A 26,241-nucleotide genomic window follows, 5' to 3' on the forward strand; every position below is an offset into this window, starting at 1 on the left:
GGGGCATAAACCCTAGCCAAAACAAGAAGGGTAGAAAACTGTTTACCAGTTACTATGACGTATCGTCCCTTAGGATCAGGAATAACCTCAGAAGCTACAAATGGAGTACATTTATCATCCACAATGTCAGCACCTCTTGATTTACTATGAAAGTCTGAGTGGAACAGTTGGCCAACCCAGTCCCTGCGAATCCTACATTGCTCACCAGTCCTCAAGTGAGTCTCTTGTAGAAATGCAAAATGTGCCTTCAAAGCCTTTAAATGTGTCAGCACCCTCTTACGTTTCACAGGGTTGTTAGCCCCTTTGATGTTCCACGAAATGTACTTGATGGTATTATTTCGGCCACCCTGAGCATTCCCGTTATACAACCCTGTCATTAGAGCGTAGAGTGGAAAAGCAATGAATACCCAAAAGCCCCAGGACAACTTGTCTCAGAGTAATAATGTACAGTGTAAGATATTTGTAAAAAAATTACAGAAAAAGAAACTAAAAAGAAGACAGTGACAACATTAGAACTGAACAATTCAACCTCCTTCCTCCCCCCATCCATTCATAAACTAACTCAATAGGTCAATGAGACAGCATGGGAAAAAAGGAATTACGTAAACCCTTAATAAAATGAAATAAAAATGACTGAATGCTTTTAAGGCAAGCACACTGGACCAAAATATTAAATCACATCAAATAAACCTGAGTGGGTTCGTCAACTCCCGAACTATACAGGAATAGTCCAAGTATAACTAAACATAAGAATACCACAGGTGGGCTACTTACTTACTATCAACAGTTAGCGAGCAACAGTTTCTGATCTATGAGCATATTCAAGACTTCTTGATGTGACGTTGAATGTGAGCCATAGCCTCCTCTGGAAAATCGAAAGGTGTAGTCTTTACCATCATGGGAAAGCCATAGACGGACTGGGAATCGCAGTCTGTACTTCACACCTGGATGGTCCCGTAGTAGTTGTTTGGCCTGCCCGAAAGCTGTGCGCTGCCTGGACACAGTGGGGGAGTAGTCCTGGTAGATGGAGAAGCTCTGTCCTTGAAAGCTCAGAGTGGTATTGCGGGCTCGTCAGAGAATCTACATCTTCTCATGGAAATAATGATGTCACAGGGCGTCTCACCGTCCCGGGGCATTGGGCGCAGCGACCAGTGGGCACGATCAATCAGGGACTTCTCATCCATGGCGAGAACCTATTTCATTAGCCCGGAGACGAAATCCGTGGCGCGAGGCATTTCCGCTGACTCTGGGACTGATTCCAGTCTCCGATTACTGCCGGGAGAAAATCCTTCTCCTTCTAAGTTCACACAGCTCTCCTGTACCTTTTTCAGATCCGCAGTCAGGCGTTTGACGTCAGCCTCCAGGGAGGTAGTTAGGTCAGAGACACTGGTAGTGGAGGTCTCCAGTGCTGCAATCGTCATAGTGTGCAACTCTGTTGTTGTTTTGAGTGATGTGATTGCTGGCACCGTCTCGTTTCGCAGGAGAGTTAAATATGCTTTTAAAGTATCAGAAACCTATTGTATTCAAACCTCAATCATAGCAGCTACCTCTGTTTTCATTTCAACTATCTCCGAGTGTAACGTTAGTAGCTTGATGGCCTCGAGAATGTTAATTTCAGCTCCACCAGGCAAAGCCGCACCCCCAGGTAAAGTGCTAGTCTCTGGGTCTTGGTTATTACGGAAAGGAATCACCAAACTAATATTTGAAAATAAATACGGTTTTGCTGTAAAATTAACAAATTTTAAGGATACTGCAGGATCAAACAAAAAACACGTCAGTCGTACATTGCGCCAATCAAAGATGTACATCTTCTCTAGACAGTGTATGTGTAACTCATTGTATAGTTCTATTGGTGTATCAATAACCCAGTCATGGTTCTGTCATAGTGTTGCAGGCTGACTCAGGGTGTAGGTTTGCTCTTTGTAACAACAGGGCCCAGTCTATCCCTGAGGGTCACGACCTTTCCCGCTCCTCCTCCAACGCCAGCAGCTTTGCCAGTGTGGTGGAGGAGAATGAGACAGAGGCCATTGAGGACTACGACACTGGCATGGTGAGTGTGCGTGCGTGTGTGTGTATGCTAATGTTCGTGTGTGTTTTGCCATGCATCTAACTGCCAGCATGTATGTGTTCCCCAGGAGAGCCTGTCTTCAGCGGGGACGCCCCACAAGCGGGACTCGTTAACCTACAGCACATGGCTGGAGGACAGTATGAGCAGCACGAGCACCACCAGCCGAGGCTGCTCGCCAGGTGAGAGGAGAGAGAGAGAGAGAGATGGCAGTGGGGACTAGGGGGCAGGGTGGAGATTGAGAATATACATAAAAGAGAGCATAAGGTACATTTGAGGTTAGTCAATTACAGTTGCTTGCCAGGTCGTGTTTGTAAAAGAGAAGATCTTCCCCATTGGCGTTGGCTAATGGGGATCCTAATAGATCCAAATAAATGACCTACCTGGTTAAATTAAGGTCAGCATTTGGCAGTTTGATGATGTAGGAATATCTGATTTCTAGCCGTATTGAGTCAGAGAAGGCTATATGTCTCACATAGTGCAGCCTGATCCTGGAGATTCACTATTCAGGTCATGTGTTTTATTACCCAGGTCCTGGTAAACCTGATGGGGGTAAAGGGTCAGAAATCCGTATCAAACTGGACCGGCCACAGGATCATCAGTCCTCATCGGTATGAAATCCTCCATCCCGAGTCTGGGCCTGACACTTTAAATGGATGTTTGCTCTCTGCCTTTGCATGAATTATTCTTCTGTTGTGTGTTGTATGCATTGGTATTGTAACTTCTGATGTCGTTGTACTTCTGAAGCAGTTGTACTGTAGTTGATCTGCTGTTCTATCAGTGCTGTGTGCTGTGGTTACCACTGTTGTTGTGTAATTCTTTCTTGCTCTCTCTATGCATCTCTGTCTGTGTGCCCTTCCTGTCCAGAACTGTTAGCCTCTCCCACCTGATTGTTTCCTGGATGTCCATCTGCAGGTTAGCACTTACTTCATACTGTCTTGAGTCTCTCTCTCCAATAATTACCCGTAAGTGCACATAGAACAAGTTTGTCAATGATATTTTAAAGGTTACTCCAAAGAAGAAACAAGACCTGCATTGCTTATTCTCATAATACATTGTATGATGTTTTCACATGTATTTCTATATTTTGCTGTCAGCCTTTATTAAGAGTCTGATGTCTCCTATCCCTAAAGCATTCCCATAAGACGCAATCCTTCTGGGAGATGAGACGAGCGCAGGCTTTCGCCGTAACCAATGACGACGATGAGGAGGTGGACCCTGGCCAGCCTGCTGGTCAGTGAGGCCAGACCACCCCTTCCCAGAAGCCCCGGCGGTGGCGGCGGCTGGCATGCCAGGGGAGGAAGTCAGTGTTGTTTATTTCTGCTCACTCCCTTACCTGTCTGTCTGTACACACATCTTCTGCCTGGCTTTGTGTTTCAGAAGCACTCTTTTTGTTACCAATTAAGTAAATAGGTTTATTTGTCCCAGTGAACAAATGGTACCTGTGGTTCAGTTTTGTTGAGGCCTACTGTATATAGCCATGCAGATCACACAGTGTAGCCACAGTGCCATTGAACTCAGTGACTTTGTTAGGTGACTTTGCCAGTGACTTTGTTAGGGGCATGTTGGTGTTGTCGTATGGATTGTACATTATAGTGACAATTTGATTGAACCCATTCAATCTCACATACCAAATATCCAACAACAAAGATGTGTGCTTTTTAATTAAATGTCCATTATTGGTTATGTTGAATACAGTTGAATGTGTTAGTGATTTTTCAGGTAAAGTGATTGTAATGTGTCTGTTAGCCATAGCTTTAACTTACTGTATAGTACTGTAGAGCCAAAAACAGTTGCTCTGACAGAGTGAATATTTTCTTCTCAATATACAATAACTGGGATATTGTCATCACAATATACAATGTACTTCAAGCCTCACCTGCTCATACTCCAAATTAAAATGAAGATGGACATCTAACAAGAAAGAATGGAAATATAGCCTTGAACCTTTAAAATGCAGTTTTTCTATAGCTTCATTATTCATTTATACCCTTATCAACATGGTCAGAATCAGACAGTAATTGGACAATGCATGGTTTCAGATTATATGTTAATGATCACACTGTTTTTGCACACAGGATGCTCATTGCTAACTGCTACCGATTTATTATTATTATTGTGAACCACCGTCATTTTGTGTAATTGTAACCTAACAGGCAATTTTAGCTTTGCACTTTCTGTCCACAGAAATAGTTGTCTATTTTGTTGTGTATCAAGCAGGTTACTGAGGTCAGGTATGTAGAGATGTGTTGATGACTACAGGGGTAATTCATAACTCAATTGAATAACGTACTGTATTAGTTCATCCAATCAGCTAGTTTGCCGGTCTAATCTACATTACAAACCCTGCAACCTAAGTGTTGCCATCAGTACCCGCGGATAAATATGTTTGTATTTATTTATTTGGGGATGGGATGGGGGACTACTGTATTATTATACAGTATATTTGCTGTTGATATATTTCTAGTATATTATGGGAAAGATGTACAGAGATGAATACTACAGTTTGTGCATGTTATACAGTATAATCCTACCCTCCACTCCATGCCAAATCTAATGTAACCTGACAATGACATTTATTTTTGTGAAAATCATGATGGGGTTCTACATTATACATTTACATACAACTCTGTTTCTTCTGTTGAGCACTGCCAAATGAACACAGTGTGTGGCATGTACAATTTGAAAAGTATGTTTTAAAATAAACAAAAACTATCCCACACTGTCTGCTCAATAAAAGAGAACAACGCATTATCATCACAGAGCTGACAAATGTGTGAAGAAAGGTATCTGAGCTAAAGAGTTTGAATGTAGAACAGATTGAACAGATACTGTATATGTCTATCGAACTAAAATTGCCCTGATAGCTTTTATATTCAACTGCCTTTTGGATATGATTTCATTCTTAGATCTTTAGTTTGTGAATAATGTTACTGTACACATTCACCTCTTGCCCTAGATCCCTGTTTAGAGATTACTTAAAGACGCCATCATAACATTTGTGACAGTTAAACAATGAAAAGTGTGTTGCCTACTGTTTACCTCTTGATCATTTTCCTGAACTGAATGAAACCGTTGAAGGAATGTCCTATAAATAAGTTATTTGATGTGGCTAACCACCACCAGTCTCTAAAAGTAGAGCGCTGTAAAAGTTGAAGCTTTTGTACCAGATCAGCATAAAATATGATTGAGTCAGTAACTCATCATCATCAAGGCGGGAAGAAATGGTATCAATGCGTGAAAAGGACTGAGACGGATGCAGTTTTTTACAAATATAAATGATATACTGGTACTACTCGCAACTTCTAACCTTACCTATGTCTTTATGTTAGACTATACTCTTCGGTCTTCACATTAGTCCAGTGTAGACAGAAAAAGCTACATTTCCAATAACTCAACAGAGTGATGGTGCCCTCCAGTGGTGTACACTTACTTATATGTGCATATTATTGTTTTATGCGAGTTGCTGTGCTTATGGGATAGTCACATTGGAGATGGGGATCTAGTAAAACACAATGCCGCACTGTCACATTAGGTTACTGGAATTTAAATTATAAATTATTTAGAAAATGTATGAACACTGATTCAGTGTGATCTATTCAACAGATTGTATTTGTGTTCTGTTTTATTAGTGCATTCCTGTAAGAAATTAACTTGTAAATATGTTTTCCTTCATTTGTAAATATAGCCAAAATATGAAATAAAGAGCCTCGATTCATTCAGATGTCTTACTGAGTTTTCTGCAGAGAATTGTATTATGTTTAACTCACTACTGTATCCTAAAGTTGTCTGTTTATAAAGGTTTTATGGTCATGGCTAGAATGGATCCAGCTTTGGTCAAATTAACGTCAGAATTAGGAGAATTAGGTTAAGGTTAGGAAAAGGGTTAGGGTTAGCTAAAATGTTACTTTAATTTGACAAAAGCTGCATCCCTTCTAGCCATGACCTGGTTTTATGGGAGGCATAGTTTGATGGATCCGTTCCATTTATTTATTTATTTATTTAACCTTTATTTAACTAGGCAAGTCAGTTAAGAACAAATTCTTATTTACAATGACGGCCTACCAAAAGGCAAAAGACTTCCTGTGGGGACAAGGGCTGGGATTAAAATACATAAATAACATATAAATATAGGACAAAACACACATCACGGCAAGAGAGGCAACACAATACTACATAAAGAGAGACCTAAGACAACAACATAGCAAGGCCGCAACACATGACAACACAGCATGGTAGCAACACAACATGACAACAACATGGTAGGAACACAACATGGTAGCAGCACAAATCATGGTACAAACATTATTTGGCACAGACAACAGCACAAAGGGCAATAAGGTAGAGACAACAATACATCACACAAAGCAGTCACAACTGTCAGTAAGAGTGTCCATGATTGAGTCTTTGAATCAAGAGATTGAGATAAAACTGTTCAGTTTGAGTGTTTGTTGCAGCTCGTTACAGTCGCTAGCTGCAGCGAACTGAAAAGATGAGCAACCCAGGGATGTGTGTGCTTTGCAGACCTTTAACAGAATGTGACTGGCAGAACGGGTGTTGTATGTGGAGGATGAGGGCTGCAGTAGATATCTCAGATAGGGGGGAGTGAGGCCTAAGAGGGTTTTATAAATAAGCATCAACCAGTGGGTCTTGCGACGGTTATACAGAGATGACCAGTTTACAGAGGAGTATAGAGTGCAGTGATGTGTCCTATAAGGAGCATTGGTGGCAAATCTGATGGCCGAATGGTAAAGAACATTTAGCCGCTCAAGAGCACCCTTACCTGCTGATTTCAGGGTTAGCTTGGCAGCTGGGGTGAAAGAGGAGCGATTACGATAGAGGAAACCAAGTCTAGATTTAACTTTAGCCTGCTGCTTTGATATGTGCTGAGAGAAGGACAGTGTACCGTCTAGCCATACTCCCAAGTACTTGTATGAGGTGACTACATCAAGCTCTAAACCCTCTGAGGTATTAATCACACCTATAGGGAGAGGGGCATTATTCTTACCAAACCACATGACCTTTGTTTTGGAGGTGTTCAGAACAAAGTTAAAGGTAGAGAAAGCTTGTTGGACACTAAGAAAGCTTTGTTGTAGAGCATTTAACACAAAATCCGGGGAGGGGCCAGCTGAGTATAAGACTGTATCATCTGCATATAAATGGATGAGAGAGCTTCCTACTGCCTGAGCTATGCTATTGATGTAAATTGAGAGTGTGGGGCCTAGGATTGAGCCTTGGGGTACTCCCTTGATGACAGGCAATGGCTGAGACAGCAGATTTTCTGACTTTATACACTTCACTCTTTGAGAGAGGTAGTTAGCAAACCAGCCCAAAGACCCCTCAGAGACACCAATATTCCTTAGCCGGCCCACAAGAATTGAATGATCTACTATATCAAAATCTTTGGCCTAGTCAATAAAAATAGCAGCACAACATTGCTTAGAATCAAGGGCAATGGTGACATCATTGAGGACCTTTAAGGTTGCAGTGACACATCCATAACCTGAACGGAAACCAGATTGCATACCAGAGAGAATACAATACACATCAACAAAGCCAGTCAGTTGATTATTGACAAATTGTTCCAACACTTTTGATAAACAGGGCAAAATAGAAATAGCCCTGTAACAGTTAGGATCAGCTTGATCTCCCCCTTTAAATAAAGAACGAACCGTGGCTGCCTTCCAAGCAATGGGAACCTCCCCAGTAAGGAAAGACAGGTTAAAAAGGTTGGAGATAGGCTTGGCAATGATAGGGTCAGCAACCTTAAAGAAGAAAGGGTCTAAACCATCTGGCCCAGATGTTTTTTTGGGGTCAAGTTTCAGGAGCTCCTCTAGCACCTCGGACTCAGTGACTGCCTGAAGGGAGAAACTTTGTAGTGGAGGAGGGGGAAAAAGAGGGAGAATCATCGGGGATAGTCGCATTAGAAGGGGTGGGAGATGTTGGACGGGCAAGGAGGCATGGCTGAGTCAAATAAGATTTCTGACTTAAGGAAGTGGTGGTTAAAGAGCTCCGCCATGTGCATCTTGTCAGTAACAACCACATCATCAACTTTAAGGGACATGGGCAGCTGTGAGGAGGGTTTATTCTTTAACAGGTCTTTAACCGTTTTCCAGAACTTCTTTGGGTTAGACCCACAGAGAGAGAACTGCTCCTTAAAGTAACTAACTTTGGCCTTCCGGATAGCCTGAGTGCTATTCCTCATTTGCCTGAACGAGAGCCAGTCAGCCTGAGTATGCGTGTGCCGAGCCTTCGCCAAATGCAATTCTTGAGGTGGAGTAACTCTGCAAGATCACAGTCGAACCAGGGGCTGAACCTGTTTTTAATTCTAATTTTCTTTATGGGGGCGTGTTTGTTAACAATACCAATGAAAATATAAAAAAATAAGGTCTTCGACAGAGGGGATCAAGCTGATTTTATACCATTTTACAGAGGCCAGTTCATGAAGGAAGGCTTGCTCATTAAAGTTTTTTAGCAAGCGTCTATGACAAATCAGGACAGGTCGTTTCACTGAGCAGCCATTACGAACACAGTCTGTAAAACAGTGATCACTAAGGTCATTACAGAAAACACCAGACTGACACCTATCAGGATTATTTGTGAGGATAACATCAAGAAGAGTAGCCTTTTCTAGGTGTTTGGAGTCATACGTTGTGGGATTGGTAATAATCTGAGAAAGATTTAGGGAGTACCATTACTTTAGAACTTGGTCAGGTGGTTTAAGCATGTCCCAGTTTAGGTCACCTAGCAGGACAAATTCAGACTTGGTGTAAGGGGCCAGGAGAGAGCTTAGGGCAGGTAGGGTACAGGCCGGTGCTGATGGAGGACGATAGCACCCAGCAACAGTCAACAAAGAGTTATTTGAAAGTTTAATACTTAAGACCAGAAAATCTAATTGTTTGGGGGCAGACTTGGTGGAGACAATCAACACTGAAGGTGATCTTTGGTAAAGATTGCCACTCTCCCACCTTTGGAAGATCTGTCTTACTGAAAAAGGTTATAACCAGAAAGGTTAACATCAGTATTCAAAACACTCTTCCTTAACTCAGTAATGACCAACACATCTGGATTGGAGATCTGAACCCACAATTTCAATTGATCCATTTTAGGTAATAAGCTTCTAGTGTTAACGTGCAGAAAACCCAGGCTTTACGGGAGCAGAAATCAGTGAAGCAGATATCAGAGCACAAGTCAGAATTGGGGCTAGCAACAGCAGATGCTTCCCATCAGAACATGCCTCCCTCCTTCAAGAATGAGATTTTAGACAATCCTACAAGAGGCCGAATTATACGAAAGAAGTTATTGAACTTATTTAGGTCATAAAGCCTTTGTTTAGGGTTACCATAATAAACCAAATATATACCGTGTATTTTCAAGTATTGAGCACATTCAGGTCATTACTGAAGCGGCACCATGTCGAGGGAGATTTTGTAACAAGAAAAGAGGAAGAGTGTTTTAGGTGGACCGGAAGTTGTCTCCCAGAGTCACATTGTAAAACGAAAATCATTGATAACGTTAGCTACGCGTGTAGCTAGTGTCAAGTAAGTCATTGCGAAAATATGAATTTAATTACCGATTTAATCTTGTGTTGTTAGTACACAGCATAACTTTTTATACGTGTGAAAACTGTTTGGGATTATTCCCTGAGATGAGTACTCCATGATAGTGTTAGCTAGTTAGCAAGAGAGCTAACAACCAGTCATAGAAATCAACAGAATCTCTAAGCTAACGTGTCAGCAGCTAGCTACTATTTTTACGCCACTTTGATGTCGAAGTGACTATTTCTTAGCAGGTTAGGATAATTTACGCAGCATGTTATAATAATTAACGTAGCAGGTTAGGAGACGAAGGTTAACGTTAGAACATAGTAGGTTAAGTTTAGCGAGAATACTTTCCTACCCTGCTACGAAAATTACCTTGTATCAAAGCGGTCTCCTCAGGGGGAAAAGGTTTTGTCGTGCCCTCTTCACGACTGTCATGGTGTGCTTGGACCATGTTAGTTTGTTGGTGATGTGGACACCAAGGAACTTGAAGGTTTTTACAATTGACATGAATGGTCTTTTCCATAGGGCACGCACTGGAGCAGCCTACAGACTCATTAATTCCTGATGACTCCACTTGAATAATCGTAGATATGTTTATCTCAAGGGTGGCCCCTCGCCTCAGTCTGCTTTGCAGAGCAGCTGGTAAGTTTGTCAAGACACACATCAAATCTATAGCTAGCTTAAAGTGGAACTGACAATGTTTTAACTACTTTGCAGATGTGAAACAGACAATCATAATATCAGTAAAAAATATCAAATGACCAGTTTATGCTACAAAACCAACTTTATAAGAGGTTTTAAAAATAGGTTATATTTCACTCAACATTCCATTACGTACACTAAAGCATTGTTGGCAGAATAGATGGATGCAGGTCAATGCATGATTAATATAATTCACCACTACATTTCTTGGTAGTACCAAAAATATTGCTATCGGGTTGTAATTCACAGCTGGCCTGGTGCATTGTTTGCTGCCTCCATTCGGTTGTTTCGTTTTCCATGACAAAAACGGACAATGTAACTAAGGCTGGGAATGTCAATACAATCAAACTAGCATGGGCAATGATCACTAGTCAGTCATAACATAGGCTTGCATATCTATTTATGTAGCAAGCTAAAAACACAGCGCCTAACGCTAGCTAGCTGGGAGGATGTCATTTCACTTTCTCCTCATATCGTGTTTTTGGTGGCTATACATAGCTAGAGATCCAGGTGTCATTTGGTTAGCTAGCAAGAACTTGAACGACTTATCCAGTTAGCATATCTCTTGCGATTGCAACTTCACTCAACTCGATTTCGGAGCACTTTCGTCTGTGTGCCAGAGCGCAGAATAACTCATGAATTTTCGAACGCGAACAGCGGTTGAAATATGACCGATGTCAGTAAACGTAGGCAAAACAAATAAGTTAGTCACAAAAGCTCTAGATAACATGTAGCTCTGCTAGGGCGAGTAAAAAGGTCAGAGGGAGGTGTTCTCTCATTTGTGTCGAAGTAGCTTGCTTGCCAACTTTAGCCGCTTATCTTGGTTACAAGCAAGCAGCAGAAGGATGAGTAGGCTACAATTCCCCAAATTTTATCAGTGGAATTTTGACGGCCAACTAGCTGAAACAGTTTGAGAGGGTTTATCTATTGTTCCTTCTAGAGGTCGACCGATTATGATTTTTCAATGCCGATACCGATTATTGGACGACCATAAAAAGCCTATACCGATTAATCGGCCGATATAAAAATATATATATATATTCAATTTTTTTTATTTGGAATAATGACAATTACAACAATACTGAATGAACACTTTTATTTTAACTTAATATAATACATCAATCAAATCAATTTAGCCTCAAATAAATAATGAAACATGTTCAATTTGGTTTAAATAATGCAAAGACAAAGTGTTGGAGAAGAAAGTAAAAGTGCAATATGTGCCATGTAAAAAAGCTAACGTTTAAGTTCCTTGCTCAGAACATGAGAACATATGAAAGCTGGTGGTTCCTTTTAACATGTGTCTTCAATATTCCCAGGTAAGAAGTTTTAGGTTGTAGTTATTATAGGAATTATAGGACTATTTCTCTATACCATTTGTATTTCATATACCTTTGACTATTGGATGGTCTTAGGCACATTAGTATTACCAGTGTAACAGTATAGCTTCCATCCTTCTCCTCGCCGCTACCTGGGCTCGAACCAGGAACACATCGACAACCGCCACCCTCGAAGCAGCGTTACCCATGCAGAGAAAGGGGAACAACTACTCCAAGTCTCAGAGCGAGTGACGTTTGAAACGCTATTAGCGTGCACCCCGCTAACTAGCTAGCCATTTCACATCGGTTACACCAGCTAATCTCGGGAGTTGATAGGCTTGAAGTCATAAACAGCGCAATGCTTGACTCATTGCGAAGAGCTGCTGGCAAAACGCACAAAATTGCTGTTTGAATGAATGCTTACGAGCCTGCTTGTGCCTACCATCGCTCAGTCAGACTGCTCAATCAAATCATAGACTTAATTATTACATAACACACAGAAATACGAGCCTTAGGTCATTAATATGGGATCCGGAAACTATCATCTCAAAAACAAAACATTTATTATTTCAGTGAAATACGGAACCCTTCCGTATTTTATCCAACGGGTGGCATCCATAAGTCTAAATATTCCTGTTACATTGCACAACCTTCAATGCTATATCATAATTATGGAAAATTCTGGCAAATTAGGTAAACACAGTCCAGTTCAAAGTGAATGATTGCAGGCCTGTGTGGAAAATGGCTTGTTTATATAAAGGCCTACTGTAGCTCTGATTGGCTTTGGTAAACCGGTCTGTGTAGTCTCCGGTCCTAGATGAGACATGTTTTTATTCCGTTTTACTTACTGCAGTTGTCCAATTGTCCAAACGCATGGCTGATTTCCCACTCTATATTGCTATAGAATTTCCCCAAATGCAATAAAAGCAATTCCCAAACATTTTAAGAATTGATCAAAATGACCATATCTAAGTGCTTGCTTGTCAGAAAATGTTTTAAAAGTGTCATATTCTTCCTGTGGGTCTATATGAACAGATTTAAATACCATTTTATGTTGCTAAAATGCTGTCAGTTCCACTTTTAAAATGTGGCACTATCACTTAAACGGTACACTGATACAATTCTGTTTATTCTCCTTCAACGCTCAGGTGCATTTCAGACTCCAGTACAGTCATTGCGTGGATCTCTACTGCCCGTCTTCCCTGCTTGCTGCTCTTCTCTAAATGGAAAACCTAGAAACTATGGAACAGCAGCAGATAACTCGCAGCCTCCTCAACCATGGGTGGCACTGGAGCCAGAGCTGGAAGAGTTCCTCGTCCCTCGTAATCTATCAGTGTCCCCACTGGAGAGCTGGCTCTCCCTGCACTACTCCCTCCCTCCCCTGCTAGAGGCTCCTCAGCCCCTGGAGGAAGGAGATGTGATGGTGGACACCAAGGTGTTGCCCCCATTTGCAGTCCCTCTACTGGAGGAGGGTGATGGCGCCGTCACGCCCCTCAGCTGTAAGAACGTGCTGGAGATCCGGCGGCGGAAGATGAACAGGCACAAGTACAAGAAGCTGCTGAAACGCACCAAGTTCCTGAGGAGGAGAGTGTTGGAGGGCAGGAGGAAAAAGAAGCAGGTCAGTGTTTTGGTTGGAGATGGAAGGAGAATGTTGTGCTCTTAATTGTTGTTCTTATGAGTATAAACTCTTAAAGGGATACTCTGGGATTTTGGCAATGAGGCCCTTTATCTACTTCCCCAGAGTCCGATGAACTCGTGGATACATTTTTTTATGTCTCTGTCCATTATGAAGGAAGTTAGAGGTAGTGACCTCTGTTGGAGGTCTGTTGGATGCTACCTCTAACTACCTTCAAACTGCATTCAGAGACATAAAAATGGTATGGTATCTGACTCTGGGGAAATGGATAACGGGTGGCAGTGAGCCTAGTGGTTAGAGCGTTGGGCCAGTAACCGAAAGGTTGCTAATCGAATCCCAGAACTGACATGGTAAAAATCTGTCGATCTGCCCCAACAAGGCAGTTAACCCACTTTTTCCCGGTAGGCCGTCATTGTAAATAAGAATTTGTTCTGACTTGCCTAGTTAAATAAAGGTAAAATTAAAAATGACAAAATCCTGAAGTATCCCTATCTGCTTATCACTCACAGCTTATGTTACCTCAGTAATTATGTCCCCACTGCTTTGAACAGATTCTAACACTTATTACAGTCCCTTTGAGAGCTCTAATACTGTATTTTCTGTACTTGTGTGCAGAAACGCTTTGAGAAGGATCTGCAGAGGATCTGGATGAGAGCTGGACTGAAGAAAGCCCCAGAGGGATGGAACACACCCAAAATCTTCATTAAACAGTACAAGTCCAAGAGGGGATGAAGAAGAGTACATGCAAGGCTGAGAGCCTTCTGGCACACCGCTGACTGGCCCACATACTGGGTCATAACAGGACACGTACGCTTTTCCTCAAACACAGCAGAGCAGCCTGCTCTCCTTTGCTACTTGTCAGTGATGTGGACATTTTCCAGATGTTCTCTCCTGTTGAGTGTGATGTTCATTGTAAGTAAGTGAAAATAAACAATAAAGCTTTGTTTCCCATCCTTATAATTGTATCTACTCATCTTATTTAATATATCATACCAGTATGTTCATACCTGCTTAGCATAGGCTGCTATATTATTTTATACCTTTTCCTTTGCTATTCCGTGAGAAAAACTGAGTGGCAGTATTGTACAACCTCTGTTTCATTGAACTTGGGAGTCTGAAAGATGTTAAGCTGATTATAGTCCATTGCTGTTCAGTGAGTGACAAAATGATAAAACAATATTCCGGTAAGGTATCACGTGATATTAGGTCAGAAGAAGTGGTCACTTTCAAAGATGCCAATGTGAAGCAGGAGACTAGAAGATGCACTTCGTCTGTTCACTCTGTCGCAGTGTCAGAAGGTGTAGGGTTTCACAGGCACGTGTAGGAGGGGCATACACTGCTGGTCTATGCTCTGGAGAAGTCTGTCGTTTTGTTGTTGATGAACTTTCTTCAGGTGTTGCTTTCTTCTGTCCGTTGATGCGCCACCGTGTTGCAGCCTCCCATCTTTTGAGGAGAAGTTGAAAAACAAAGACATGTTGCTGCTGTTTCTGAGTAAGTTCCAATTTCTGTTTTTACTGTAACGGAACAAAAGCTTCAATGTTTGTCGACCCTGCGCCAAAGTGATAACGCTAGTTGACCCTGCGCCAAAATTATAACGTTAGACGACCCTGCATCAATGCAGTCAATGCAGATTAATTTAAATGTATTTAGTATAGTATTTATCTATCCTGATGCCTAGTCACTTTACCCTGCCTTTGGGTACAGACAGTATCTACCTCAAATTCCTTGTACCCCTGCATCAATGATCTGTTAAATGTACTCTCTGTATATCACTAAATTCTTATGTTAAATAGGTAAAGAAGAATGGGCAATCATGTCTGCCTCGGGTATTTGGTGGCGGTTGGGTGCTTTTCTTATGGGTTCACTCCAATGTGTTTTGAGTTAACTGCGGTCAGAGTGGGAGAGTCAGCACAATCCCTGTAGCCTGTCATTATATGTGCCAGTAAATGAGGGAGTGTCTCACCATAAGTGGGCTGGAGTTACTCAAGATACAGGGATTACCACTTAAACTCAATTTAGGGCCTTAGACAATGTTATTCAACATAGGAGGCTATCAAAATGTAAAGTCACCGATTTTCATGAATTCTTACTTAAAATTGTAATTAGAATGACAATGTTCATTGAATGATTTCTCAATATCGTGGTTGTTGCAGAAATTGGTAGGAAGGAAACCAATTTATTCTGCGTATCAAGTGTCCATGCATGCCCTAGCCTAGAGGCAAACTGCGATTACAGGAATGGACAGGAAATTCACACCCTCCTGTTAGGGAGGGTTTACAGATTCAGAAATTGACTGATTCCAGTCTCAGCATAATGTCAACAAAATGATGCTTATCAGGCAGGATGTGCCTTCTAGAGCAAAGAGTGTCTCTGAGTTGACCCTTGTGTCTGTATATATATAGCTGAATCTGCAGCTTGGTTGAGTTATTACTGAGCTGTGCTGTGTGCTCATCAAACTACAGTGTCATTGGGGGAGAAAGAAATTCCTGCACATAGTTTACTTTTTTTTATTATTTTTTTACAAACTGTCTCTGTGCAACTAAACTATGCATTACCCTCCTGAGCAAAATAATACAGCATGTACATGTTTTTTTAGTTAAATTATTTTTCCACATTCAGTAATGTGTATCATCGGTAGCGATTCACCTTCAGATTTAAGTTATTGTGAAAGTGGCAGTCATTTAACATGGCAATTCAGTAGCAGGTAGTTAAATCTTTAAGTGTTAGCTTTGCATGTCTGCACTAGAGACCAAGGAGACATTCACAGGGTTTGATTATTATATATTTTTTCTGTCCACAGAATAGTTTATATCCTTCAGTGCTGCTCATACCACAGTTGTCCAGTATGGTGGCGCACATAACCAACCTTGGACTATTATGAGCTCATGGACTCGCATAAACATGTTGATCATAGAGATGAGACATTGCCTCGTCTAGATGGTTATATCATAAGAAACATCAGCATCTCAAGTTCAATGACTTCACCAAACAAGAAATAGTAATTTTAATCGTAGGAGAACCTTTGAAAGAAATGTTATTTATAGAGACCAGCAACTAATCACATAGGGAGTAAGTTTACTGACCGTAAATAAGTAAAAACCACAGTTGATGTGAAACCATGACAGGACTGTATTGGAGTGCATCAGAGGAGATGAGCAAGCATTTCCTGTTAGTCTACACCAGTTGTATTTGGAGCATGTGACATTTGACATTTTAGTCATTTAGCAGACACTCTTATCCAGAGCAACTTACAGGAGCAATTTGGGTTAAGTGCCTTGTTTAAGGGCAAATTGACAGATTTTTCACCTTCTGGGCTCGGTGATTCGAAACAGCGACCTTTCAGTTACTGGCCCAACGCTCTTAAAACACCTTAAGGATCCGCCCCTTTTCAATTTTTGCCTAAAATGACACCCAAATCTAACTGCCGGTAGCTCAGGACTTGGAGCAAGGATAAGCATATTCTTGATACCATTTGAAAGGAAACGTTGAAATGTTAAATGAATGTAGGAGAATATAACACATTAGATCTGGTAAAACATAATACAAAGAAAAAAAAACATGCATTTTATTTTTGTATTTTTTTTGTACAATCTTTGAGATGCAAGAGAGAGGCCATAATGTATTATGAAAGACCAGGCGCAGTTTATATTTTGGCCACTAGATGGCAGCAGTGTATGTGCAACGTTTTAGACTGATCCAATAAACCATTGCATTTCTGTTAATTTGATTTCAAGACTGCCCAAATGTGCCTAATTGGTTTATTAATACATTTTCAAGTTCATAACTGTGCACTATCCTCAAACAATAGCATAGTATTCGTTCACTGTAATAGCTACTGTAAATTGGACAGTGCAGTTACATTAACAAGAATTTAAGCTTTCTGCCAATATCAGATACGTCTATGTCCTGGGAAATGTTCTTGTTACTTACAACCTCATGCTAATCACATTAGCCTACATTAGTTCAACCATCCCGCAGGGGACCTACCAATCCTGTAGAGGTTTTTAACCACTTGATTTGACGAGTGTCCTTGAGTCATATCACTTTTCCTTATGTGAGGGGATTCTGTCATATCAGCAGATGAACAAAACACATACTGTCTCTGAAAACCCCACAACTACCCCTTAAAAACAGCATACTCAACTGTTAGGATAACTTGACTTTCCATTTCTATGGTGTTAATTTAAACAAAACATAAGCCTGCCTGCTAAACATCTAGGATTGAACGAGAATAGCTCCCCTAACATTGGTGTATGAAGTACAATAGGCATCTATGATCTAAGTAATGGTCACCCAGTTGTAGCACTGGGCTGTGGCATTGGGCACGTTGACTGGTGAGGGCTGGCTGGCTGTGTTTACCCCCAGGACTTTGGCCTTGACAGTTTTTAGCAGGGGAATGAATAGAGCCTCTGTGTTGCTGCCTGGGCTGTATGCTTCTCTCTGCAGCCGGCCCCTAGGTAAACAGCAGATGTAATAGCGCTTAGTGAAAATCTGGGTTAGAAATAGCAGACTTGCTACAGGAATGCCTTCAGTCCCAAAAGGCGAAACATTGAAATATAGAGAAGTGTATATACTTCTCCCTGTTTCATTCTTCCCCCTTGTTGTTTTTCTCTTGACCTATTTTTCACTCTTCCTCCACCCAGTTGTCTCATTGAAGCAGCTGTTATACCAGTCAGCCTTAACTACTGTATAAGCTATCTGTTCACAACAGCGCAGTGACCACAACTCTGTGGTCAGCTCAGGTCCAACCCTGCCAGATGAATAGTTATGGTTCCTATTATGACAATGACATTTTCTGTTATTTGTTTCAGTTTCTGCTGTCTTCTTCATGCCCAGTGGTAAGTCCCCATAACATGTAACCTTAATTGTATTACACGTTTATCCACAACATTTATGCATCTATTTGCTGTTTACATTTAGTATAAGTGTGTGATTTTTAGAGTTCTGGGTTTTTTCCATGATCTTGTTGAGAAATGTTTTAATTTTGTGTACTTTTTTCTGTTGCAAAATGTACAAATAAGTCCTGTGTGTGTTGCATTAGCATGGGGCCAGAGCAGCAGCAGTCTAGGTGTGGTGGTGGAGGCCCGCAACATCACCCTCCCAGCCGGGACACAGGCGGTACTGCCCTGCAACAGCCCCCGCATGGTGTGGACCCGGGACCGCCTGAAGGACCGCCAGAGGGTGGTCCACTGGGATCTGGTCCGGAGCATACCAGAGTACTCTGTGGAGAGGATACTGGACATGTCCCCTGGGGTCAAAGAGAGAGTCTACAATGGGTTCAACAAGGGCCGCATAACCATCCCCAAAACCGCCTTCACTGACGGGAACTTCTCCCTCGTCATCAACAGTGAGTTGGGCCCGTGGTATACTGTATGCTCATGACTGTATATAATATTACACTCATTTTTATTACTCAAGAAAATGTAATTGGAATGTGTGTTATGCCAGATGTGGGAGCAGCTGACCGAGGTGTTTATAGTTGTAACCTGCACCACCACTACTGCCAGCTGCACCAATCCATCAAGATACAACTCAACACCACCAAGTCAGGTGACTATCCACAATATGTATCTGAATCATGATGATTTGAATAGTCTTCCATACAGTATCTATTATGCTTTAATCAAAAACGCTATTCACCCTGTTCCATCTCAGCCCGTAAGGAGAAGCGGTACTGGGACGGGGACAAGACAGTGTTTGTGGTGTTGCTGGGGAGCTCAGTGGTGTTGCCGTGTGTGAACCGGCGGCCCCTGTGGACGGAGGGCCAGCAGGAGGACCAGCAGCAGGTAGCCCACTGGGACTGGCAGCCTCCTGGGGTGAGACCTGATTTGGCTGACCGCCTGGTGGACCTGTACGCTTCCGGAGAGCGCAGACAGTATGGACCGCTCTTCCCCGTGGATAAGATGAGTGTTTCTGAGGATGCCTTCTCTGTAGGGGACTTCTCTCTGACCATCTCTAACCTGCAGCCCATCGACAAGGGCCTGTACTCCTGCCACCTGCACCACCACTACTGTGGCCTGCACGAGAGACGCATCTTCAGACTCATGGTGGGGCCTCCACTCCCCCCACCTCCTCTGGTCCTCACTGCAGCTCCTGCTGTCCCCCACGCACTCCCCAATGGCGACCCAAGTAAGACACTTGGCATATCCCTTTCTCTTAGGATTTATTCTCTGATTGGAAGTGTGAACCATTTTTAAACTTCATTAGAACATGGTGGGCATAGTTAGAATAAAGCCCTTTCTCCTTTCGTTTCAACTATAAATCATATCTTCTCTCTATATTCTCTTTCACATTTTCCCTAAGCTTCGTTTTCTCTAATCTGATTGGTGTGTGTGTCTGCCTGTCTTTACAGCAGCCTGTGTGTAACTGAGAACACTGTTCCTGGGGTATATTTATAGGTCATATTTATAGGCATTTTTGGTCAGTTATGTCAGTGCATCTTTGTGCCAGATCTCTTCTCAAACCTTTTCTCTGTCTGCACAAGAGGAAGGGGGAGAGAAAGAGGGAATGAAGGAGTGGGCGAAAGAGGCAACAAAAGAAACAGATGGAGAAAAAGAGGGTGAGAAAAAAAGAATGAAAGAATGCATTTGGCCGCAGATGAGCTGACAGCGAGGGGGAGAGAGCGAGAGAGCATTGAGAGCTCTGGAGTGTTGAGAAAGGAAGGGGGTTTTGTTTGGGGAATCTGGCTGCAGGCAGCCTGTCTGAAAGTCTGTCTGAAAGCCACTAATTGGCCAAAACGGAAGTGCTCTCATTTTCATTGGAGACCTTTTTCATTTTTCTGTAGTTGAGCAAATGGCTTAGTTTACAGGAGGAGCCATTATAGCTCAACAGGGGCAGTAAAGCCAGACTCCAGGGGAAGGATGGAGCATGGTGAGGCTTTGCAACTGGTGAATTGGGATTTCTGTTAGTCTCTTTAAGTTTCATTATCTCTCGACAGTAACCTGTCTACAGAGCAGTCTCTCTCCATCACTAGTCTGATTCTCTCCTTCTCTCCGGCCCTCTGGTTGGGGCGTGTTTATCAGCAAAAGGAGGAAATGTGCTACATCTGTTCCGCACCTGGACCAGCTGGGACATGAAAGGGAACAGTGGGGGAGGTGTTGGCAGGGGTTCAGTGTTAGATGTGGATCCTCCTTTGTCCTTTTAAGATGGTCCATTGATCCATTTAACAGCATTGTAAAGTATGCAGGAAGAAATTCACGTGGATCAATGCAGACATGTCTTGAGTTCTTTGCTTTGATTTTTACTTTTTGACTTCAGCTTTCTTCTACTTAGTTGTGCTTTTTCCTTTGTTCAGTCCAGCCAACTCTTATCTGCGTACTCTGCAATTGCAACAGCCATTGTCCCACTTTTTTGTTACACTGTAATCATTTATGGCAAGCTAAAGTAGAGCTCGGTGTTGTTGTGAGCGCCAGAACCTGGATAAGGCAGCCAAAGCATTTAGAATAGAAAATAACCAGAAATGCAGACCAGGTCGGATTCCTTCAGCTCATTGGCTTGCTAATTAACCACAGTCTTTCAACAAGACTAAAACCACTAGCTGTGTGACCTCTGCACGGCACATGTCACATTGTGTTTCTGCGTGTAAGTTCTTGTCTGATCTGCCAGGGGAATGGGAACAGGCAACAGCTGAGATACGGAGAGAGAACTGAGGCAAGACTAATTGTTCTCCAGAGATAGTTGACCTTGACCATGACACTGCAGTTTCATGCATATTAAAAACATTCAAAACAGACGAGATAATTAGCAACTCTCATGCCACTTGGGAAGTGTTAAATTAGATTAATTCAATACTATTTGTTCTGTAAGACTGGTGCAGTTTGCAAGATCCACCCAGGGATGGTATCTGTCCTCTGTTCATTTCTTATTTGAAGCCTGCCTCAAGCTAATACCTATCCTCAGGCTAGTTTAATCAGTCATGATGTGTCATAACATACAGTACCAGTCAAAAGTTTGGACGCACCTACTTATTCAAGGGTTTTTCTTTATTTTTACTATTTTCTACATAGTTTTGATGTCTTCACTATTATTCTACTATGAGATAACACACATGGAATCATGTAGTAACCAAAAAAGTGTTAAACAAATCAAAATATATTTTAAATTTGAGATTCTTCAAAGTAGCCACCCGTTGCCTTGATGACAGCTTTGCACACTCTTGGCATTCTCTCAACCAGCTTCATGAGGTAGTCACCTGGAATGCAAGTTAACAGGTGTGCCTTGTTAAAAATGTGTGGAATTTCTGCGTTTGAGCCAATCAGTTGTGTTGTGACAAGGTAGGGGTGGTATATAGAAGATAGCCCTATTTGGTAAAAGACCAAGTCCATATTATGGTAAGAACAGCTCAAATAAGCAAAGATAAATGACAGTTCATCATTACTTTAAGACATGGTCAGTCAATAAGGAAAATGTCAAGAACTTTGAAAGTTTCTTCAAGTGCAGTCGCAAAAACCATGAAGCGCTATGATGAAACTGGCCCTCATGAGGACCGCCACAGGAAAGGAAGACCCAGAGTTACCTCTGCTGCAGAGGATAAGTTCATTAGAACTGCACTTCCGATTGCAGCCCAAATAAATTCTACAGAGTTCCACTGTTCAGAGGAGACTGTGTGAAGCAAGCCTTTATGGTTGAATTGCTGCAAAGAAACCACTACTAAAGGACACCAAGAAGAGACTTGCTTGGGCCAAGAAACACGATCAATGGACATTAGATAAGGTCATTAGAGTAAACTGCACCTCAGATTGCAGCCTGAATAAATGCTTCACAGAGTTCAAGTAACAGACGCATTTCAGCATCAACTGTTGAGGAGACTGCGTGAATAAGGCCTTCATGGTCAGATTGATACAAAAAAAACACCACTAAAGGACACCAATAATAAGAAGAGACTTGCTTAGGCCAAGAAACACGAGCAATGGACATCAGAGCGGTGGAAACTTTAGATTTTTGGTTCCAACCACCGTGTCTTTGTGAGATGCAGAGTAGGTGAACGGATTAACTCTGTGAAGCATGGAGGAGGTGGTGTGGTAGTGCTTTGCTGGTGACACTGTGATTTATTTAGAATTCAAGGCACACTTAACCAGCATTGCTACCACAGCATTCTGCATCGATACACCATCCCATCTGGTTTGCGCTTAGGGGTGCTATCATTTGTTTTTCAACAGGACAATGACCCAACACACCTCCAGGCTGTGTAAGGGCTATTTGACCAAGAAGGAGAGTGATGAAGTGCTGCGTCAGATGACCTAGCCTCCACAATCATCCAACCTCAAGCCAATTGAGATGGTTTTGGATGAGGTGGACCGCAGAGTGAAGGAAAAGCAGCCAACAAGTGCTCAGCATATGTGGGAACTCCTTCAAGACTGTTGGAAAAGCATTCCAGGTGACTACCTCATGAAGCTGGTTGAGAGAATGCCAAGAGTGTGCAAAGCTATCATCAAGGCAAAGGGTGGCTACTTTGAAGAATCTAAAATATATTTTGATTTGTTTAACACTTTTTTGGTTACTACGTGATTCCATATGCGTTATTTCATAGTTTTGATGTCTTCACTATTATTCTATTCTGTAGAAAAACTCTTGAATGAGTAGGTGTGTCCAAACTTTTGACTGGTACTGTATCTGCGGATGGGCCAAGGAGAACAGATTTAAAAGAAACAAATGCCTCTAGGTGATGGAAAGCAAAAGTATTTTAGTGTCATCAGCCTTCCCAGGCTTGGTTAATACAGGTCTCCACCATCATTATCCCCAATGACTATAATTTCTGTTCTCACCCAGCAGGTGAGAGAGACCTGTGTAACAGTGGCAAGCTGATTGATGGTTATGGTGCAATAAATGTGTAATGGGAAGGGATGGTACATGTTATTGTGTGCAGACGGTTTGAGTAGATCCTAGCCAGTGGAAGAAACACCTCAGTTAGGGAAGTAACAATTTGATATGCCAATTTGTAATAGCTATTTTCATTGATTTAAATCACATGGTTTTCACAGTTAGCAAATCCTGTCTCCCCCGTCTGTTATTTAGCTTAATTAATTGTCTGAAACCTGGCAGAAGTGGTGTTTGTGTTGCACAGAGCATGACTGTGAGGTGAGTGTTGTCAAATGTCTGCTTACACTGACCAGTCGGACTGGTGGAGTTTCAGTGCCTGAGAGAGACAGCAACAGCTAGGGTTAATTCTTTATACTTTGCAAAACATTGTCTGTGTTTATGAGAAAAGGTAAATATCTGGAAAACTAATTCGGACAGGCTGACCGCACACAACAGAATTCCTCCCCTCTGTCCTTCCTTTCCTCCCTCTCCTCTTTCTTGGGTAATAGGTATTTCTCTTTTTAAGGTATGCAAGTCGTTACAGCTGAACCAGGTCAACTCTTCCTTTACTCACGGTTTCTGAAAGAAATGAAAACCAGCCTAACAATTGTTTTTCAATGATGCAGAAAAAACATGGCATTGTCGTTCAAAATGCAATATCAATGGCAAACACTGAGTGTACAAAACATTATGAACACCTGCTCTGTCAATGACATAGACTGGGTGAAATCTATGATCCCATTATTGATTGTCACCTGTTAAATCTGCTTCAGTCAGTGTTGATGAAGGGGAGGAGACCGATGAAAGAAGGATTTTTAAGCCTTGATACAAGTTGGGGGGGGGGGGGGGGTACGCAACTCAATATTAGGAAGGTGTTCTTAATGTTTTATACAGTCAGTTCAAATTAACCACTATGTATTGGTTATATACTATCATTATTTTCACTCAACATGGATATAACAAAATGTGACTAATATAATGTTCCACCACCAGCCTGTGTTTATAACACAATGAGTGTTAATAGCAGACCAGTGAACCCACAGTGTTGTCCTTGCACCTTCAGGCCACAACGTGGTTGAACTTGAGAGGCCACGAGTAGTCAACGTCATCCTCCCTGAGCACCGAGGGCACTTCTTCCAGCAGCTGGGTTACATCCTGGCTACCTTCTTCCTCCTAGCCTTCATCATCACAATAGTCATTGTGCTTACCACACGACGCAGAAAGAGAGGTAGCGTGTGTGTGGGTGTCTCTACTGTATGTATCTCTGCATGTCTCTATCACACACAGACACACTTTGAATGTCCTCAATTTACACACTTTATATTTGTATAAATGTCCTTGATTTAATATTTAAATCAGTTGAATGGCTGTGTGATTTTGTGACCTGTAAATGGTATGTTAAAGGTGTGTTAATCTTGTTTTAGGGCTGGAGTATGACTTGCAAAGATCTAAACGGTGAGAACCTATTTAGTAAAGGTGGTCAGCGGGTCACACTTGATAATGAGAATATTACTCATTTTAAGGAGGACCTGAACTCACTGAACTTTGACGACTAACCACCTCCCTCTCTTACTGGTAAACAGGAGGGGTCATGTGACTGGCCATGAGGACATTGCATTGGACGCCACAGAGCTGAAGGTCTGCAACCAGGAACACCTGAATTCAGGTAAGGCTCTCATGCTGCCTGTAGGCCCTACCTCATATAGACTAGAGAGTTTGAACAGGGCGACTGGTATCAATAATGGCTGTTGCTGCACAGAGCTCATACCGTATATCATGACATGTCAAATTGAATGACCAACACTTTTGCATTTCTATCCTTAGATTACAAAAACAACTTACTGAAAGAGAGAGATATGTCCATAGACCGCAATAAAGGTAAATATATGTGACATTATGGGTTCCAAACAACAATTTCATGCCTAATTGAATGGCTTTCTTTTTGTTAATGTCACTTCTCATTTCTTTCCTATTATTCTCTTCCTCTGTATCTCTCTAGAAATGGATGGAAAGTTGTGGAAGTGAGACAGAAATAGCTGATATGCTGCTGGCTGGTCCAGGGCAGACATACAGGATAAGGAAGTAAAGGATTATAATGGTGGAATTCAAAGCAGAGGACAGGAGGAGGGGGGGGGGGGTGCTTTCTCTTTTTATAGACACCCCCTTACCAAACTCTCTTACCAAAACTTTTCTATTGCTGCGCCAGTCAAGGTTTTTTTGTTTTATATTTTCATAGTGGTAAAGTCTGTATTCTGATCTGCTGTGATTTCAACATGGCTAGATATGTCTTCAATTTTATATTACACAGATATTTGATGTCAAGTATTTTATATAACAAAAACACAGTGTACTGTACAACCTTCCTTTTTGTATGTAACAAAACACTTTCTATCACTGTATTCCTTTAATTCACTCTTCAAACTTTTCATTTTCAGAATGCATGTTGTCTTTTATTGTGTGTGGGAAAACTGTCATGCTCCATGTATGATTTGAGTGCAGCAAGCTCATAACGCATTGAGTATGTTTATTAAAATATTTGCACAAACCTTGCTGTAATTTACTGTTAACACATTACATTTAGCCAACGTATCCTTTCTGTAAAGAGTCATAAGTAGTTTATAGCCAGGCTTTTAATTATTCATTGGTAGATTGCTTATAAATGAGTAATAAGCCGTTATAACTGTATCCTTACCAAGTCCATTTGTGATTGATGATCATGGACCACAAAGAAGGCTATACATGTAATGGAACTCAGGAAAACAAGCCTTGAACAGAATCCAGATGTGTTTCTTAAGAATGTATGTTAGGATATGTTCGCTTGTGAGTGATTGTCTAATTGTGTAATGCAGGCTTGCAATACACTGTAAAGTTTGGAGCTGTCAAGTTGACAAGACAAAGAATCTTGCAGTCTGGGTTATTAGGATTCGTGTAGAAACGGGAACGAAGAGGACTAAGTAAGTTTGTAGAAGATGTCATATGTTTCAATTACTGTAATTGGATAAAGGGGTCCTGACACTTTCAGTTTGGAAGCTTTACTTGCAAGCAAGTTATCTGTGCAGTAGCATCTGGTTCATTATCTTCGCTCTAATAAAGATTAATAAAAAAACAATACTGGGGTGGCCATTATTTAATAATTGTATTACAATGTGTACATTGTGTTACTATTGTATGAATAGG

The 26,241-nt window shown here is 41.6% G+C and overlaps 3 protein-coding genes across 15 annotated transcripts in view; all 3 read left to right on the forward strand.

The window, feature by feature from the left end:
- rap1gapa (RAP1 GTPase activating protein a) overlaps positions 1-5,783 on the forward strand; it is a 127,238-nt gene extending 121,455 nt beyond the window's left edge. For 11 of the 13 annotated variants that reach the window (XM_055931543.1, XM_055931542.1, XM_055931532.1 and 8 more), the window contains 5 exons: positions 1,912-2,050; positions 2,136-2,247; positions 2,597-2,676; positions 2,933-2,980; positions 3,199-5,783. In XM_055931543.1, the coding sequence (XP_055787518.1) occupies positions 1,912-2,050; positions 2,136-2,247; positions 2,597-2,676; positions 2,933-2,941 (340 nt within the window). In that variant the 3' untranslated portion in view covers positions 2,942-2,980; positions 3,199-5,783. The remainder of the gene's footprint in view (positions 1-1,911; positions 2,051-2,135; positions 2,248-2,596; positions 2,677-2,932; positions 2,981-3,198) is intronic. The other 2 variants (XM_055931534.1, XM_055931545.1) reach the window with 1 other exon arrangement.
- A 3,713-nt stretch (positions 5,784-9,496) lies between these two features.
- aurkaip1 (aurora kinase A interacting protein 1) lies at positions 9,497-14,226 on the forward strand. Its single transcript, XM_055931547.1, has 4 exons — positions 9,497-9,606; positions 10,135-10,251; positions 12,779-13,248; positions 13,882-14,226. Exons 2-4 carry the CDS (start codon positions 10,200-10,202, stop codon positions 13,996-13,998), a joined length of 639 nt encoding a protein of 212 aa, XP_055787522.1. The 5' UTR covers positions 9,497-9,606; positions 10,135-10,199; the 3' UTR covers positions 13,999-14,226.
- Positions 14,227-14,495: 269 nt separating this feature from the next.
- Positions 14,496-26,173, forward strand: mxra8b (matrix-remodelling associated 8b). The gene is made up of 10 exons (XM_055931546.1): positions 14,496-14,757; positions 18,078-18,104; positions 18,308-18,613; positions 18,715-18,816; positions 18,922-19,395; positions 24,128-24,292; positions 24,489-24,519; positions 24,648-24,730; positions 24,889-24,942; positions 25,064-26,173. The coding sequence occupies exons 1-10, from the start codon at positions 14,739-14,741 to the stop codon at positions 25,087-25,089; spliced, it is 1,287 nt and encodes a 428-aa protein (XP_055787521.1). The 5' UTR covers positions 14,496-14,738; the 3' UTR covers positions 25,090-26,173.
- The last annotated feature ends 68 nt before the right edge of the window (positions 26,174-26,241 follow it).

Source organism: Salvelinus fontinalis, chromosome 8 (genome assembly GCF_029448725.1).
Source record: "Salvelinus fontinalis isolate EN_2023a chromosome 8, ASM2944872v1, whole genome shotgun sequence".
Lineage (NCBI taxonomy): Eukaryota > Metazoa > Chordata > Actinopteri > Salmoniformes > Salmonidae > Salvelinus > Salvelinus fontinalis.